We start from the raw sequence: 15,801 nt of genomic DNA, 5'->3' as shown, positions 1-15,801 counted from the left end.
ATCAGGCAATCTGTCCTTGTAACTTAGGCTCCCACTAGCAACCTGCACTGCTCTTTCTCCGTAACTGCGACACTATACGCTGCATTCTGTTTTCTTTTTACTGCTTCACTGTAATTATGTATGGAATGATCTGTCCGGATGGCATGCAAAATTAAATCTTTTCACTGTATCTCGGTACATGTAACAATAGCAAACCAATAAAGATTACTGGTAGGAATCAATATAACTCGTGCCAAAGTATCATCTTTGGTGGGCATACTGCATTGTAGGAGTTATTGTATTGCATATTAAGAGTGACAAATTCTAGATACTACCAAACATCAAAATGTTATTACACCACAGCAGCATGTTTGATAGCCTGGAAAACTCAAGAATTAACATAATCAATGGTGCACAAAATATTTTCCCACTTACCCAGTGAACACAAGGCAGAGTAGAGTACAAATCAATATTGATACTTGGTTAAACATAGCAGACTGCGTTCTCTGAATGGCTCTGTGCAAATCGTTCTGCAGGGGTAGACAATATTTTTAGGAAATTCAGAGGATACAAATACAGATGAGAAAATGCTGCATATTTATCGAAAACAACTGATATTTTTCAAACTTTAAGGACTATTTCCATTTCTTTCATAATATCAGACCCCTCTGTTTATTGATTTATAACTGTAGGCTATGAAACTGAAACAATGCTAATTTCCAAGTCGTTCCTGCATCAAAATCAGCAACGGTAATAACTATACATAGTAGAGTAGTAGAACTACTAAGACTTGATGTTTCAATCCCTATGGTAAGTCAGCATTCTCAATGTTGGCAGCGGGCTCGGAGTGGTGACAAGGAGGGTAGGTACATCATCGGGGTCATCAGGTGGGCACGCTCCTTCTTTGACGTTTCGTTGATAAACCCACGATGCCTCCAGAGGGCTCAACGGTGCTACCTGGCATCCCAGATACACCCATCTCAGTTCCATACCCTCCTGTCTTCATCTTGCAGCCCAGTTGTTGTCTTTTCTTTTAATCCATATCCAATTGCTGCTTTCTTCTGCTGCATTTGACAAGGACTTGATTGATTGTTGGAGGGAGTGACCCCTCACCCCCATCTTCTTCAATAGACCGGTCGTAGATGTAGCAACGAATCCCCTGCATCCCACTTCTACAGGGAAAATCTTGGTCTTCCGGCCGTATTAGTATTTTAGGGACCAGAAGTGCCACAAAATATTTAACTAATATGGAGCATTTATTACAAGGAGATAATTCTATTTTTTACATCCATCAACTGGTGAGGTGAAGGAGAAGACACAGAAACAATGAGCTGGGAAGATGGTTGGGTTTCTAGTAATGGAGGTGGTTACAGTAGTAGTTATCTGCTGTGATTCAAAAGGAGCATTTTCACTTAATCAGAAACTAATGTACTGAAATATACTTCAAAGGTATAAGCAATAGTTCAAACATCAGTGCTCTGCTGAGAAGAGATGTTAAATGAAGGACCTAGCAGCCACCTACAATAGATACAAACAAAAATTTTTGTATTATTTAAGATTATTCTTCAGATATTCTGACCATGGCCTGAAATCCCCTTTGCCTCCCATTGAATATATGATCCTTCAACTGAGGCCTGATACAATTTTGTGAGAGTGATATCTACTCTATAGTAGAAAGTTTGCAAGACAGAACAGAATTTCTAGCCCAACACCTCTTGCAGTGTGCCAGCCACAATGCTACTGAAGTGTCAGGTTGGATTTGTCCTTTGAACGTAAAACTTCCTAACTGAGAATTATAGAAAAGCCCAATCCTATAATTTAATCAGGGCACAATTTGAAAAAAAAATGGGGGAAAAAAGTTACAACTTTGATCACTGACATACTTCATTGATTCAGAAATTAACAGATACCTTACGAAGAAGGATGTAATGCTGAGGCTTTATAAATCTTTGGTGAGGCCTCACTTGAAGTATTGTGAGCAGTTCTGGGCCCATTATCTAAGAAAGGATGTAGTAACATTGGAGAAGGTTCAAAGGAGGTTCACGGAAATTATTCCGGGATTGAAAGGCTTGTTATATGAGGAGCATGTGATAGCTCTGGACCTCTACTCACTGGAATTCAGAAGAATCACGAGTGACGTCATTGAAACTATCGAATGTTGAAAGGCCTCGACAGAATGAATGTGGAGAGGATGTTTCCTATGGTGGGGAATTTTAAGACCAGAGGACACAGCCTCAGAATAGAGGGGCATTCTTTTAGAATGGAGATGAGAATAATTTCTTTAGCTAGAGAGTGGTGAAACTGTGGAATTCATTGCCACAGGCAGCTGTGGAAGCCAACTCATTGGATATATTTAAGGCAGAGGTTGATAGATTCTTGATTAGTCAGGGTATGAAGGGATGCAGGGAGAAGGCTGGAGATTGGGGCTGAGAGGCTGAGAGGGAGCCACGACGAAATGGTGGAGGAGACTTGAGGGCCAAATGGCTTAATTCTGTTCCTATATCTTTATGACCTTATAAGTCTGCTTATAAAGTCGTTTTCACTACAGCCAAACAGTTCATCAAAATAACAGATAACAACTAATGAACAGAATCAATTAGCAATCTGTATGATTTGTTTATCTTTCCCCTAACTAAATAGCTAAGAGTGTATGTTGCCTAGTTACTGCACTATATGTATTCCCTCTATATTAATCTGCAAATGCATGGCTAGTTTTGCTAAATGTACTTCACTTTCAAAATATATACAGTGTGACAGATGTAATAAATCAGCACTCCCTGATCTGTATACGTTCCTGGTTCACTCACGCAAATCTTCACCACAACAATCTCATTTCAATCTTTTAATAATATTTGAAATGATTTCTTTCCAATATCTAATTAAATAATGAAAAGCAAAATTGCAAATGCTTCTACAAAAACGGTTTCTTTTCAAATGTCTGTTTCCAAACTGTTAACCAGTCCCCCTTCTTTTTGGATAGAGCAAACCTATCACTTTTTGTATTTCCATTTTCTCTAAGTGTTCAACTAGTCAGTTTGATGATTAATGGCTGATAATCCAGTCACACGGTTGTTCATGAACCAAATTAGTTTCCAAAATTAAATTTCATTTTGGCTTTTGGTTTCAAAGATATACTTGTGGCTGTTGGTGACTACAGAAGGTAGGATAGAATTGATTAATGATTACTTACAATCATGTTCTCCAGTGCATGCTTGGCCAGCCAGCAGTTTAAAAATACTGGGATGAAGAGGTTTCTTAAGGGTGCCCAGAAAATCTGCAAAGACAGGAAAAAGGCAAACTCACACACAAATGAAACACATATCAAAAATTCCCATATAATATATAGATATAAGTCAGCAAATCAAGATGCTTTGTATGGAAACAGATGCTAGACTATATAGAGATGTGGAAGACTTTGCTCTGATATTTTTTCTTTTGTAAAAGAGGAGGGAGAAGTGCAGAGATGGAACTATTCAGTGACAGTTTCCAAAGGGTTCGTCCAAGGCAGCTAAAGTTCCTGCCACCAAATTAGGCATGAAAAAAGATGTAAAACAGTGACCAGAATTATAATTATTAAATCATAATTCAAAAATACAAATTATTTCTTTTGTATTTGTCTGTTCTAGAACAAACCTTAAGTTTTAAAATTTCAGATCTTTGCCAAGTTATCAATGTACCGGATGAGGTAAATATTCTGTACACAAGTATCATTTTCTACAGAAATATCTTTATGATTCATTCTATTAAGAAACTAAAATTATGAATGCATACTGTAAGATAGTATAACATTTAGCTTATTTTGACAGCACTATATTTTTAAGGATGTTAGCTTTGGTAATGGAAAGAAATTAGTTTAGATTTGACAAGGTAATTTCAACTGGAGGTAGATGTTTAGAAATTTGGGCGTTTTATGTTCAAAGCTAGACAAATATTAACATCAGGGCTCACACATATAGAAACCTTGTCCGTGATGAACTGTGATCATGTCCAGTGAAAACTGGGAAAGTGATATCTTCCCAAGAGAACAGAAAGGGGAGCTGCTAGAGAACAAGGTAACTGAGAACTGCATAAGTAGTTTTATTTTATATTCCCATCACGAGAGGTGGAAATGGGTGAGTCTGGCCAACAGGGCTCTGGTGAGGCTGTATAGGCCAATCCCTGTACAGTGGATACAATGGACTGCAGAAATATTGATAACTCCAACCATACCATTGAATTTTGGGCGATGGAGATAGGATGTTATCAGTGGCCTATGCTCCACTGGGAGCTAAGGGCCCATGAAGAAGAAGAAAAAGTATTACTACATAATTGTTCTGTGGCTGCCAATCACCTTCTCAGGTCATGTTTATAGTTTCAGTGACTTCATCCTATCAATGACATACATTAGATATGATAAGAACTGCAGCCAATATTTTATAGGGAACTTATTTAGAGATTTAGCACGGAGTAGCCCTTCAAGCCGCACCACTCCTTACAAAGGATGCTGAGATTTAACTCCAAGGCCCTGAGCCCTATTAGTGTCATACTAACCACCACGCTACAGTGGTGCCTATGGATATAAGCTGACATTCCCAGAGAATGGAAAGTGTGCTGATTATGAACTTTCTCTCTGAGTTGGACATTGTATCTAATGAGAAAAATTATACCTAACTGTACTTCAACGAGTTTTTAAATGAACTTAACATTTTGCACTTGATAGTTTTACAAATAGTAGAGTGATGACCAAGCCGGCTGGTGACGTAGTGGCATCAGCGCCGGACTTCGGAGTGAAGGCTCCCAATTTCAAACCCAGCTGGCTCCCCAGGCACACTTTCAATCCATGCTGGGTTGAGCGTTGAGCTAGCAAATCGACCTCGTAAAAAGAGAAATTGCCTGCTACAGAAACATCAACAGAAAAAAGTTGATGGCCTATGCTCTCTCGCGAGTTTAAAAGGCAATTTCCTTTTTACAGTGATGACCAAATAGATCCTTGTTAAATGAATTTCAATTACCTGCCAATTAGAACAATGGTAAATTTATATTTCACTCTGGGGAGGAACACACTGACAACATGACACATTTCAACAACTGATAATATAAAACTCTCAAACTGGACTGCAATAAATCTTACCTTGACATAAAATATTTAAGAATTTGACCTTTGAAGTGATTGCTTGGACATAAAAAGCTGCAAATTATAATAGAGATTCAGCTTATGGATGATGCTTAGAGTGGAATAATGAAAAGCTTGACCAAGACCGCCCAACTGTGTACCTGATTGGGTTCTGAAAACCCATGCCAGTCAACCGGCTGGAGTGTTCCAGGACATCCTCCATCTCTCACTGCTGCAGTCTGAGGTTCCCACCTCCTTCAAAGGGGAAGCAATCATACCGGCGACCAAGAGCAGGGTGAGCTACTTCGACTATCATCCAATTGCACTTACGTGTACTGTGATAAAGTGCTTCAATAGATTGGTTATGGATAGCATTAACTCCTGCCTAGGCAACGTCATGGACCCATTGCAATTTGCCTACCACCACATAATGTCCACAGTGGACACAATCTTACTGGCTCTCCACTCAGCTTTAGAGCACCTAGACAACAGCAAAACTTACATCAGGCTACTGTTTATTGATTACAGCTTCACATTTAACATTATAGTCCCTTTAGTATTAATCAACAAGCTTCAAAACCTGGGCCCCTGTACCTCCCTCTACAACTGGATCGATTTCCTTATCAGGAAACCAGTCAGTGCCGATTGGTAATAACATCTCCACCTCACTGACAATCAGCACAGGTGCATCTCAAGCATATGTGCCTAGCCCACCGCTCTACTTCGTCTAAATACAGCCCAAAACACCACTGGTGTTGGTAGAATCTCAGATGGTGATGATGAGGTATGAAGGAGTTTGGCTGGTTGGCTGTTTGAGTGGTGTTACAGAAACAACCTCGTACTCAATGTCAGCAACCCAAAGACTTAATTGAGGACTTCAGGAAGAAGACGTTGGTAGAACATGCACCAGCCCTCATCGAGCAGTCAGTAGTGCAAAGAGTGAGCAGCTTCAAGTTCCTGGGTGTCAACATTTCAGAGGATCAACCCTGGGGCCTACATATTGGTGCAATCACATAGAACTCCTTCATGAGGAGATTGAGAAGATTTCTTACATTGCCAAAGAGTCTTGCAAATTTCTATAGATGTACAGTGGAGAGCATTCTGACCGGTTGCATCTCAGTTTGGTATAGAGGATTCAGAGCACATGATCGTGAGAGGTTATACAGGTTTATGAATTCTGCCAGCTCCACCATGAGCACAACCCTCCCTACCATTGAGGACACTGTCAGGAGGCAGTGCTTCTAAAAGATAGGATTCATTACGAAGGACAGTCACCATTTCTTGCACTGTATTGCTGGCATAAATCAAAAAAATTCACAAGATATATCAGTGATAATAGACCTGATTCCAATTCTGCAACAGAGGTTCATATATGAAGTGTCAAAGTTGGACTCCTCAACTACACATTATAACAGACACACCAATGGAGTTGTTGCCATGGTTAGAAACTGCTTTTCAAAACATTTCACTGCCTTTACACAGACTCTGTAATGATTCTATTGAGGTCTTATCAAACACAGACTCTGTAATGATTCTATTGAGGTCTTATCAAATCCAGTATCCTTAAAAGCTTAGAGAAATAAGGAAATTAAATTGCAGAAAATTAATTTAATAGAGATGGCATCTCCTTCAGAAATAGTTGCTGCCGGAAACTAATAGAGCAGAGATTTTCAAAAATTTATAAAGTGTCTTCTTTATATTAAGAGATCTATACTTAGCAAGGATAGATCCCACAAGAATTAATCCCACTGGCAGTTTGATTAGCTCTGTACTACAGAAAGATCTGATAACAAAATGCAGTGACTGAAAGACTGGGTATGTCACGAAAAACCATTTTGTTTTTTGTAATATAAAATCAGAAAATTGGACAATACAGCACAGTACAAGCCCTTCAGCCCACAACATTGTGCCGACCTGTATAAAACTATTCCACGATCCATCTAACCTTTCCCTCCAGCACAGCCCATAACCCTCCCTATCCTTTTTGAAACATCTAAACCCTGGATCATTCAGCAGCCGTTCCTGTCTTTGTGACTGCCAAGTCTCAGCAATGGCCACAGCATTGTAATTCCATTTACCGCTCTGTGCTCTCAGTTCACCACCGTTATTCTTAACTTCTCACATTAAACACATTTCAACCCTTCTAATTGACTGCATTTATACCCTATCCACTGCCCCTAACTTTCCTCAATCTCTCTACACATTGTAACTACCTTTATACCAACTGCTCCATGCCAACTTACTTTAAGCCCTCCCCAAAAGTTCCAGAAAACTTGCCCGCAAGAATATCGGTCCCTCATGGGTTCAGGTGTAACCTTTGGCATAGATGACACATTTCCCTGAAGAGATCCCAATCTGAAATAAATCTGCCTCCTGCACCAATTCTTCAGCCACACCTTAGCCTGCTGTACCTTCCTATCCTTATCCTCACTGGTGTGTGGCACAGGAGAGCAATCCAGAGATGACAAAGATTGAGGTCCTGCTTTTGAAGACTATATTCAGTCTTCAAGACCTCATCCCTTTTCTTAGCTATGTCATCGTTAACAATGCATTCCACAACATCTGGCTGACATGTACCACAGCCAGTTCAGAGTCTCGTTCATGTCCACAGGTGCCCAAGTGATTTGTGACAATTTTATACAAATTTAAAATTCAAAATTCAAAATGTTAGAAACACTTGGCAGATCAAGTGGCATTTGTGGAGAGAAAAAAAGCTAACGTTTCAGGCCTAAAACTTTTCATCAGTAAAGTCTGGATGAAATATTATTTACGTCAAATGTTATGGAATATTGAAGTGGAAAAGAAATAAAGAACTGGAAGAGAGACCTCGGTAATATGGCAAAGCCCCATTTTAGCTGTTAATAGGTCATATTAAACCTTATGTATTATTAAGTGCATATGCAGTTACATTCAAGAACACAGGAAATATCAATTATACTTTGCATATGCTTAAACAACATGTGAATACTGTTTGTAAGTCTATTACTTTCAAAAAAAACAACAGTTCCTGGAACTAAGTGTAGTTAGAAATGCTCTTATGTGAAGTCTGGATTGCATCAGGGAGGGAAGTAAACAAATGCAATCTTGCATTTAGGATACAATTATTTATTTAGAGATTTAGAGTGAATGTTTTACTTTAATATGAAATTAATTGTACACAAAATTATATCTGATGTGATTCCAAATATTTAACAAAACAACTTTTTTGAAATTGACCACATTAACCACCAAAAACTTGTGCCATGAGTTGTGGGTAGCTAAAACATTTTCTATTGAGTGCCTAGGTCAAGCATGGCATTATCACATGCAGAATAAACATACAACTCCATCCCAGCAATAAGCAACTTCTGTTCCGGGGTACAACACCCTTGCTGTGTGTTACCCATGATTTTTCTAAGACAGATTCTCAAGTGTGTTCTCGTACTGCCTGCATTTGTTCACCAAAATAGTTCCAATGACTCCAGTGCATTGAAGGATGTGTCACTACAAAGGAGAGAATTACAAACAAAACAAGTTTTCCTTCTAACTTCAAACAGAACCGTTCTGATGATTCAAAAGTTGGTGGAGTTGCAGACAGTAAAGGTGGTCATCAAAGGATACAACAACATATAGATCAGTTACAGATATAGTCATAGTAGTCATAGTCATACTTTATTGATCCCGGGGGAAATTGGTTATCATTACAGTTGCACCATAAATAATTAAATAGTAATAAAACCATAAATAGTTAAATAGTAATATGTAAATTATGCCAGGATATAAGTCCTGGACCAGCCTATTGGCTCAGGGTGTCTGACCCTCCAAGGGAGGAGTTGTAAAGTTTGATGGCCACAGGCAGAAATGACTTCCTATGACGCTCTGTGTTGCATCTCGGTGAAATGAGTCTCTGGCTGAATGTACTCCTGTGCCCAACCAGTACATTATGTAGTGGATGGGAGACATGTCCAAGATGGTATACGACTTGGACAATATAGGTGGGGAAGTGTCAGGTGGAGTTTAATCTGGGCAAGTGTGAAGTATTGCACTTTGGGAGGTTAAATGTAAGGGGAAAGCAGACAGTTAATGGCAGAATTAAGATACAAAAGGATCATGCGGGTCCACACCTATACTGCCCTGCAAGTGGCAATGCCAATATAAAGAGGTAAAGGTGGCATATGTCTCTCTTGCCTTCATTGCTAAGGCATAGAGTCCAAGAGTCAGTAGTCATGTTGCAGTTCAATAAAACTTTACTCAGGCCGCATTTGGAGTATTGTGTTCAGTTCTGGTTGTCCCATTATAGGAAGGATATAGGAACTTTGCAAATGGTTCAGAAGAGCTTTACCGGGATGCTGCCTGGATTGACAGGTATTAGCTACACAGAGAGGTTGGACAAAGTTGGATCGTTTCCTCTGGAGCATCAGAGGCTGAAGAGAGCCTAAATAAAGTTATGAAAGGCACAGATAGCATAGACAATCAGAATAATTTTCTCAGGATAAAGATGGTGACTTGAGAAGGCATAATTTTAAGGCAAGAGGTTTAAACAGGGTGTGCGATGCAAGTTTTAGAGTGGTTAGTGCCCGGGCATGTTATGCATATTGGTGGAACTAGATACAATAGTGCTGTTTAAGAAGCACTTAGTTAAGCAAATGAACACACAGGGAATGGAGGGATATGGATCAGATACATGCAGAAGGAATTAGTTTAATTTGCCATCCTGCTCAGCATAGACATCGTGCTATACTATGAATGATCACTGACCTGAATGTTAACTCTTTCTCTCCTGTCTGCTGAATATTTCAGTACTTAGTTTATAGGTTCACCAGCAGCTGGATTAGGATTGTTAAAATTTTATTTCACATGAATCTCTGACATCTTTTTAAGCTTTTCTAATAGTAGCTACATAACTATATTAAAGTAGCTGAGCCAATTGGTGGCTTGAAAAATCAGAAGAGCATATTTTACATTTACTTACTGTGACGATGAAAGGAACAGTGTTGATCATTTCAAGGATAAAAGGAACTCGGAAAATCTGTTCCCATATATTTCCCTGCATAAAGCAAAATGCAGTCAATTAATATTACATTATTTCTTGACATGGGTTCAACTGCTACCAACTTTGAAACTCACTAGACCACTCCATGAAGTGGCTACAAAATGCTGCAGTGCTATCTCACTAATACAATGCCTCATCAAACACTGAGAGCATGGAATCAATGACTTTATTTATTGGTCAATTTGCTTTGTTGTTCTCTGGTCTACTAATTTTATTACCGGGAAATGCAAGCACTCTGAACCAAACTTCCACATTATCTCAATGAAACCGATATTGAGATGATTTAAAGATACATTTAAATTGTTAGATTCCAGTTAATTTCAAGGTGTGTAACCACATAAGCAAGGATAACAAGGAAAAATCACTTCCAGCACATGACAAAAATCACAATTTAATCCCAGTGCATTGACTCAATTGTGATAACTGTAATAGTTTGATTACTATAACAAGTTAATTAATTTGATATTTTGTCCTGTGAAGCAGAATCTCTTCAGCATTTTATATCTTTTAGAAATTATTCACAATACGGCAACTCTGGTAACTTAAAATGTTAGAACTGACCATCCAAGGTAGGTTTGAAATTTAGTATCCATTTGCCCTTATTTTTACCTTTATTCTAATAAACAGTAATCTATCTTTAAACTGTGCTTCAATTCAAGACCTCTGATTAATAACACAAGAATGCCAAGATTATTAAAAGACTGTATAGCACATGTACTACATGGAAAAACTGCACTTATTCTACTATAGTTCTCTTTTGTGCTGTGAATGGCTGTAGGAAAAATGAATCTCAGTATTTTGTATGTCCTTTAGAGAACTGTTAAGTATGACTAATGACCACTCTGATTTTACTGATAACATCTAAGATTGCTTGGCTGAATCTACAGAGCCTGATTCCCTTCTTTCCTCAACTGACAGTCTGCAAAAATTCTTATTTGTTGAATATTGAAGAGACCATAAAACCATATGTGGGTTACACAGCAGAAAATTTTTTTAGTGGACCTTTCTAAGTGCGCATACTCAGGTTCCTCTAAAAATCAGAGATGCTACACTCAAAAATCAGGATGAATAAATTTATTGAACACTGCCAGAAAAAAATATTTGCATGAGTATTCAGTTATATTTTAGGGCACTGGCAATATTCCCATGGAGTCCCAATTAATGCAGTTGGTAAAGTATCAATAGGAATATCTCCCAACGAAAATTGTATTTGTGCATATTAACCAGTAGATAGATTAGAAGAGAATAACGTAAGAAGCAGAATGCAGTTCCCATCTTAACAGCGAAAGGAAATGAGAAGGAAAAGTTGATGCACCCTCATTGGACATGTCTTACAGGTGAGTTGATTATGGGGAGCAAGGACATGGCAGACCAATTGAATAATTACTTTGGTTCTCTCTTCACTAAGGAGGAAATAAATAATCTTCCAGAAATAGTAGGGGACAGAGGGTCCAGTGAGATGGAGGAACTGAGCGAAATACATGTTAGTAGGGAAGTGGTGTTAGGTAAATTGAAGGGATTGAAGGCAGATAAATCCCCAGGGCCAGATGGTCTGCATCCCAGGGTGCTTAAGGAAGTAGCCCAAGAAATAGTGGATGCATTAGTGATAATTTTTCAAAACTCGTTAGATTCTGGACTAGTTCCTGAGGATTGGAGGGTGGCTAATGTAACTCCACTTTTTAAAAAAGGAGGGAGAGAGAAACCGGGGAATTATAGACCGGTTAGCCTAACGTCAGTGGTGGGGAAACTGCTGGAGTCAGTTATCAAGGATGTGATAACAGCACATTTGGAAAGTGGTGAAATGATCGGACAAAGTCAGCATGGATTTGTGAAAGGAAAATCATGTCTGACGAATCTCATAGAATTTTTTGAGGATGTAACTAGTAGAGTGGATAGGGGAGAACCAGTGGATGTGGTATATTTGGATTTTCAGAAGGCTTTTGACAAGGTCCCACACAGGAGATTAGTGTGCAAACTTAAAGCACATGGTATTGGGGGTAAGGTATTGCTGTGGGTGGAGAGTTGGTTAGCAGACAGGAAGCAAAGAGTGGGAATAAACGGGACCTTTTCAGAATGGCAGGCGGTGACTAGTGGGGTACCGCAAGGCTCAGTGCTGGGACCCCAGATGTTTACAATATATATTATTGACTTGGATGAGGGAATTAAATGCAGCATCTCCAAGTTTGCGGATGACACGAAGCTGGGTGGCAGTGTTAGCTGTGAGGAGGATGCTAAGAGGATGCAGGGTGACTTGGATAGGTTGGGTGAGTGGGCAAATTCAAGGCAGATGCAATTTAATGTGGATAAATGTGAAGTTATCCACTTTGGTGTCAAAAATAGGAAAACAGATTATTATCTGAATGGTGGCCGATTAGGAAAAGGGGAGGTGCAACGTGACCTGGGTGTCATTATACACCAGTCATTGAAAGTGGGCATGCAGGTACAGCAGGCGGTGAAAAAGGCGAATGGTATGCTGGCATTTATAGAGAGAGGATTTGAGTACAGGAGCAGGGAGGTACTACTGCAGTTGTACAAGGCCTTGGTGAGACCGCACCTGGAGTATTGTGTGCAGTTTTGGTCCCCTAATCTGAGGAAAGACATCCTTGCCATAGAGGGAGTACAGAGAAGGTTCACCAGATTGATTCCTGGGATGGCAGGACTTTCATATGAAGAAAGAATGGATGAACTGGGCTTGTACTCGTTGGAATTTAGAAGATTGAGGGGGGAGCTGATTGAAACGTATAAGATCCTAAAGGGATTGGACAGGCTAGATGCAGGAAGATTGTTCCCGATGTTGGGGAAGTCCAGAACGAGGGGTCACAGTTTGAGGATAGAAGGGAAGCCTTTTAGGACTGAGATTAGGAAAAACTTCTTCACACAGAGAGTGGTGAATCTGTAGAATTCTCTGCCACAGGAAACTGTTGAGGCCAGTTCATTGGCTATATTTAAGAGGGAGTTAGATATGGCCCTTGTGGCTACGGGGGTCAGGGGGTATGGAGGGAAGGCTGGGTCGGTGTTCTGAGTTGGATGATCAGCCATGATCATAATAAATGGTGGTGCAGGCTCGAAGGGCCGAATGGCCTACTCCTGCACCTATTTTCTATGTTTCTATGTTTCTATATACTTTGATGCTTCCAAGGTACTGACCTTGCTGATACATTGAGACGTGGTAAGGAAGGTGCACAGGCTTAAACCATTGGGTATAAAAGAAGGCAGAAGTCAGTAAAGTTAAAAGTGGATATATGTGAATAAGGAAGAAAAATAATCAGGATGAGTGGAGGGGAAGATAAATATTTAGAGGTAAACTTGGAAGGTAGAGATAGGGTAAGTAAATTTTATGGGGTTGTTGCCAGGACCAGACAGCCTGAGTAATAGGGAGAGGCTGGCCAGGCTAGGTCTTTGATCCTTGGAATGATGAAGGTTAAGCAGAAACCTTAACAAAGTGTTTAAAGTTATGAGATGCTTAGTTAAGGTGGACAGGGAATGGTCCTTTCCCCAGAATACGGGGGTCCAGATCAAGGGGGTATATGTTTATGGTAAGAGGGGTAAGATTTAAAAGGGATCTGGAGGCAACCTTTTCACACAGAGGGTGATGAGGCACGGAATGAGCCGCCAGAGAAAGTGCAAAGCTAAGAGCAGAGATTCCCAACCTGGGTTCTGTGGAGCCCTTGGTTAATGATAGGAGTCAATGGCATTAAAAGAAAAGGCCAGGAACCCTTGGCTTAGAGGAATATATGGGAAAATTGGGATTAGCTAGGAGGGCATCATGGTTGGCATAGACTGGCTGGGTCGTTGGGCCAGTATTGACACTGTATTCCACTATTACTGAATTTTACTACATATTATTTGTACGAGGGGGGAGAGAGGGGGGAGAGAGGGGGGAGAGAGAGAGGAGAGAGAGAGACACACCACACAGCTGGTTCAAAACTGATAGATCGTTAGGATTATTTTGCCTGGGGTAAATAAAAGAGTGAAACACATTTGTGCAGTAGCAACAATTCTTTAATGCACGTAATTCTCATCTAAATGAATAAAAATCCCTTTCAAATGTTAGAACTGTTATGTGAACAGCTGTGAGTTATGGTAAGTCTGTTCATATGTGAGGCCTCATAAATTCACCCGATGGTTCTGTTCCAAAAGCTCTTCAGGATGCTTTACTTATGCTTTCAATTATCACATATTGCCTCCTTGTCAGATTTATTCACATCAACAATTTCTCTTCCATTCAGCAGTCATGGACTGCTGCATTGACCTTCTTCTGTATGTTTACCAAAGGTTCTCTTAAAAATAATTAAGAAATCTGATCAACAGACAAAATACTATAAATTTCAATTATTTATTGGAACTCCATTTATTCACCACTAGGATCTCATTTCAAATTCTGTCAGGGCAGCAGCCTGTGCTGTACTGTTCTATATTCAAAAGTTCTATAACAAATAAAATAAATAGCACCTCCCTAAATATTGGTAAAGATAGTTTCTATAAGTGCCATCCACAGTGTGCAGTCTATCTGAACGACCACCATCTTCATCAGCTTTATGAGGAAATTATGAGCATTATGAGCATTCAATATAATACAAAGGGGGATCATAACTCTGGAAACTACAGCAAAAGGGACTGTCAGATACCTCTAACAATTTTTATTAAGGTTACGTCAACTGTGTGGTACTGATGTCTGGCTTTTCCAGAGTGCAGAAGAATGGGTTATGAAACACTAAGTCCACCAACAAATGTGAACAAACATTCCAATAAACCCAATGGAAACAAAAGAATATTAAAAGATTGAGAATATATGGCCATCAGTTCTTGCATCAGAATTTGGTTTAATATTTTTTAAGCTATTTACCTTTTAAAGATGGCCTAATTTTTTTTGTTCATTAGTTACACAAATTCTTACCTTGTAACTCAGATATGTGAGAAGCATGGTCTCCAGGAAACTAATTAAAGCCACTGTAACCTGTGGGATAGATAAATGTCATGATTATGAATTAATTTGCTCTCTTGTTTGAATAAAGTTAAATGAAAATGCTCTATTTCTCCTTAAACATAATAAGAAAAATCAGTCTGCAGCATTCTAATATAGAATGTGTCAGTTATAATTACTGCTACGTGATCAGTTAAACTTGCTGCCAAACCAACACCTGATCTTAAAATTTTAATTTTATATATATAGATTCTCATTTCTTCTGAATTTAATCACAGTTAGGAGATTTTAAAAAAATCTAAAAATATTTTGCACTTATTTTCTGTTGTATCTCTGCATTCTTGCTCTTAATTCCAGGTTAACAACAAGAACGGTGGCGAAGTAGTGGCATGGTAGCTCAATGCTACTACTGCGAGAGCAACCTGAGCTGCCGTATGGAGTTTGCCTGCTCTCCATCAACATGTGGGTTTCTTCTGGATGCTCCAGCTTCAAACCACATTCCAATGATCTACAGGTTAGTAAGTTTATTTATTTATTTAGAGATACAGTGCACAACAGGCCCTTCTGGCCCAGCAACCTACCTATTTAACCCCTTCCTAATCACAGGACAATTTACAATTAACCAACTAAGTGATACATCTCTGGATAGTGGGAGGAAACTAGAGTACCTGCTCACAGGAAGGACATACAAACTTTCTTACAGACAGCGCTGGGATTGAACTCCAGGGTCCGACGCCCTGAGATGCATTAGGATTGCACTAACCGCTGCACTAC

General features: G+C 39.3%; 1 protein-coding gene across 5 annotated transcripts in view; it reads right to left on the bottom strand.

Annotated features, from left to right (window-relative positions):
- Window positions 1-15,801, bottom strand: part of kcnt1b (potassium sodium-activated channel subfamily T member 1b) — a 416,707-nt gene that overhangs the window by 165,450 nt on the left and 235,456 nt on the right. For all 5 annotated transcript variants that reach the window (XM_072240265.1, XM_072240261.1, XM_072240263.1 and 2 more), the window contains 4 exons: window positions 15,001-15,060; window positions 10,023-10,097; window positions 3,170-3,253; window positions 415-509 (listed from right to left, as the gene is read on the bottom strand). In XM_072240265.1, the coding sequence (XP_072096366.1) occupies window positions 415-509; window positions 3,170-3,253; window positions 10,023-10,097; window positions 15,001-15,060 (314 nt within the window). The remainder of the gene's footprint in view (window positions 1-414; window positions 510-3,169; window positions 3,254-10,022; window positions 10,098-15,000; window positions 15,061-15,801) is intronic.

The sequence above is a fragment of the Mobula birostris genome, chromosome 22 (assembly GCF_030028105.1).
Source record: "Mobula birostris isolate sMobBir1 chromosome 22, sMobBir1.hap1, whole genome shotgun sequence".
In the NCBI taxonomy this organism is placed as follows: domain Eukaryota; kingdom Metazoa; phylum Chordata; class Chondrichthyes; order Myliobatiformes; family Myliobatidae; genus Mobula; species Mobula birostris.
The sequence above is the reverse complement of the archived record's forward strand: the minus strand, read 5'-3'. Positions and strand labels throughout refer to the sequence as shown.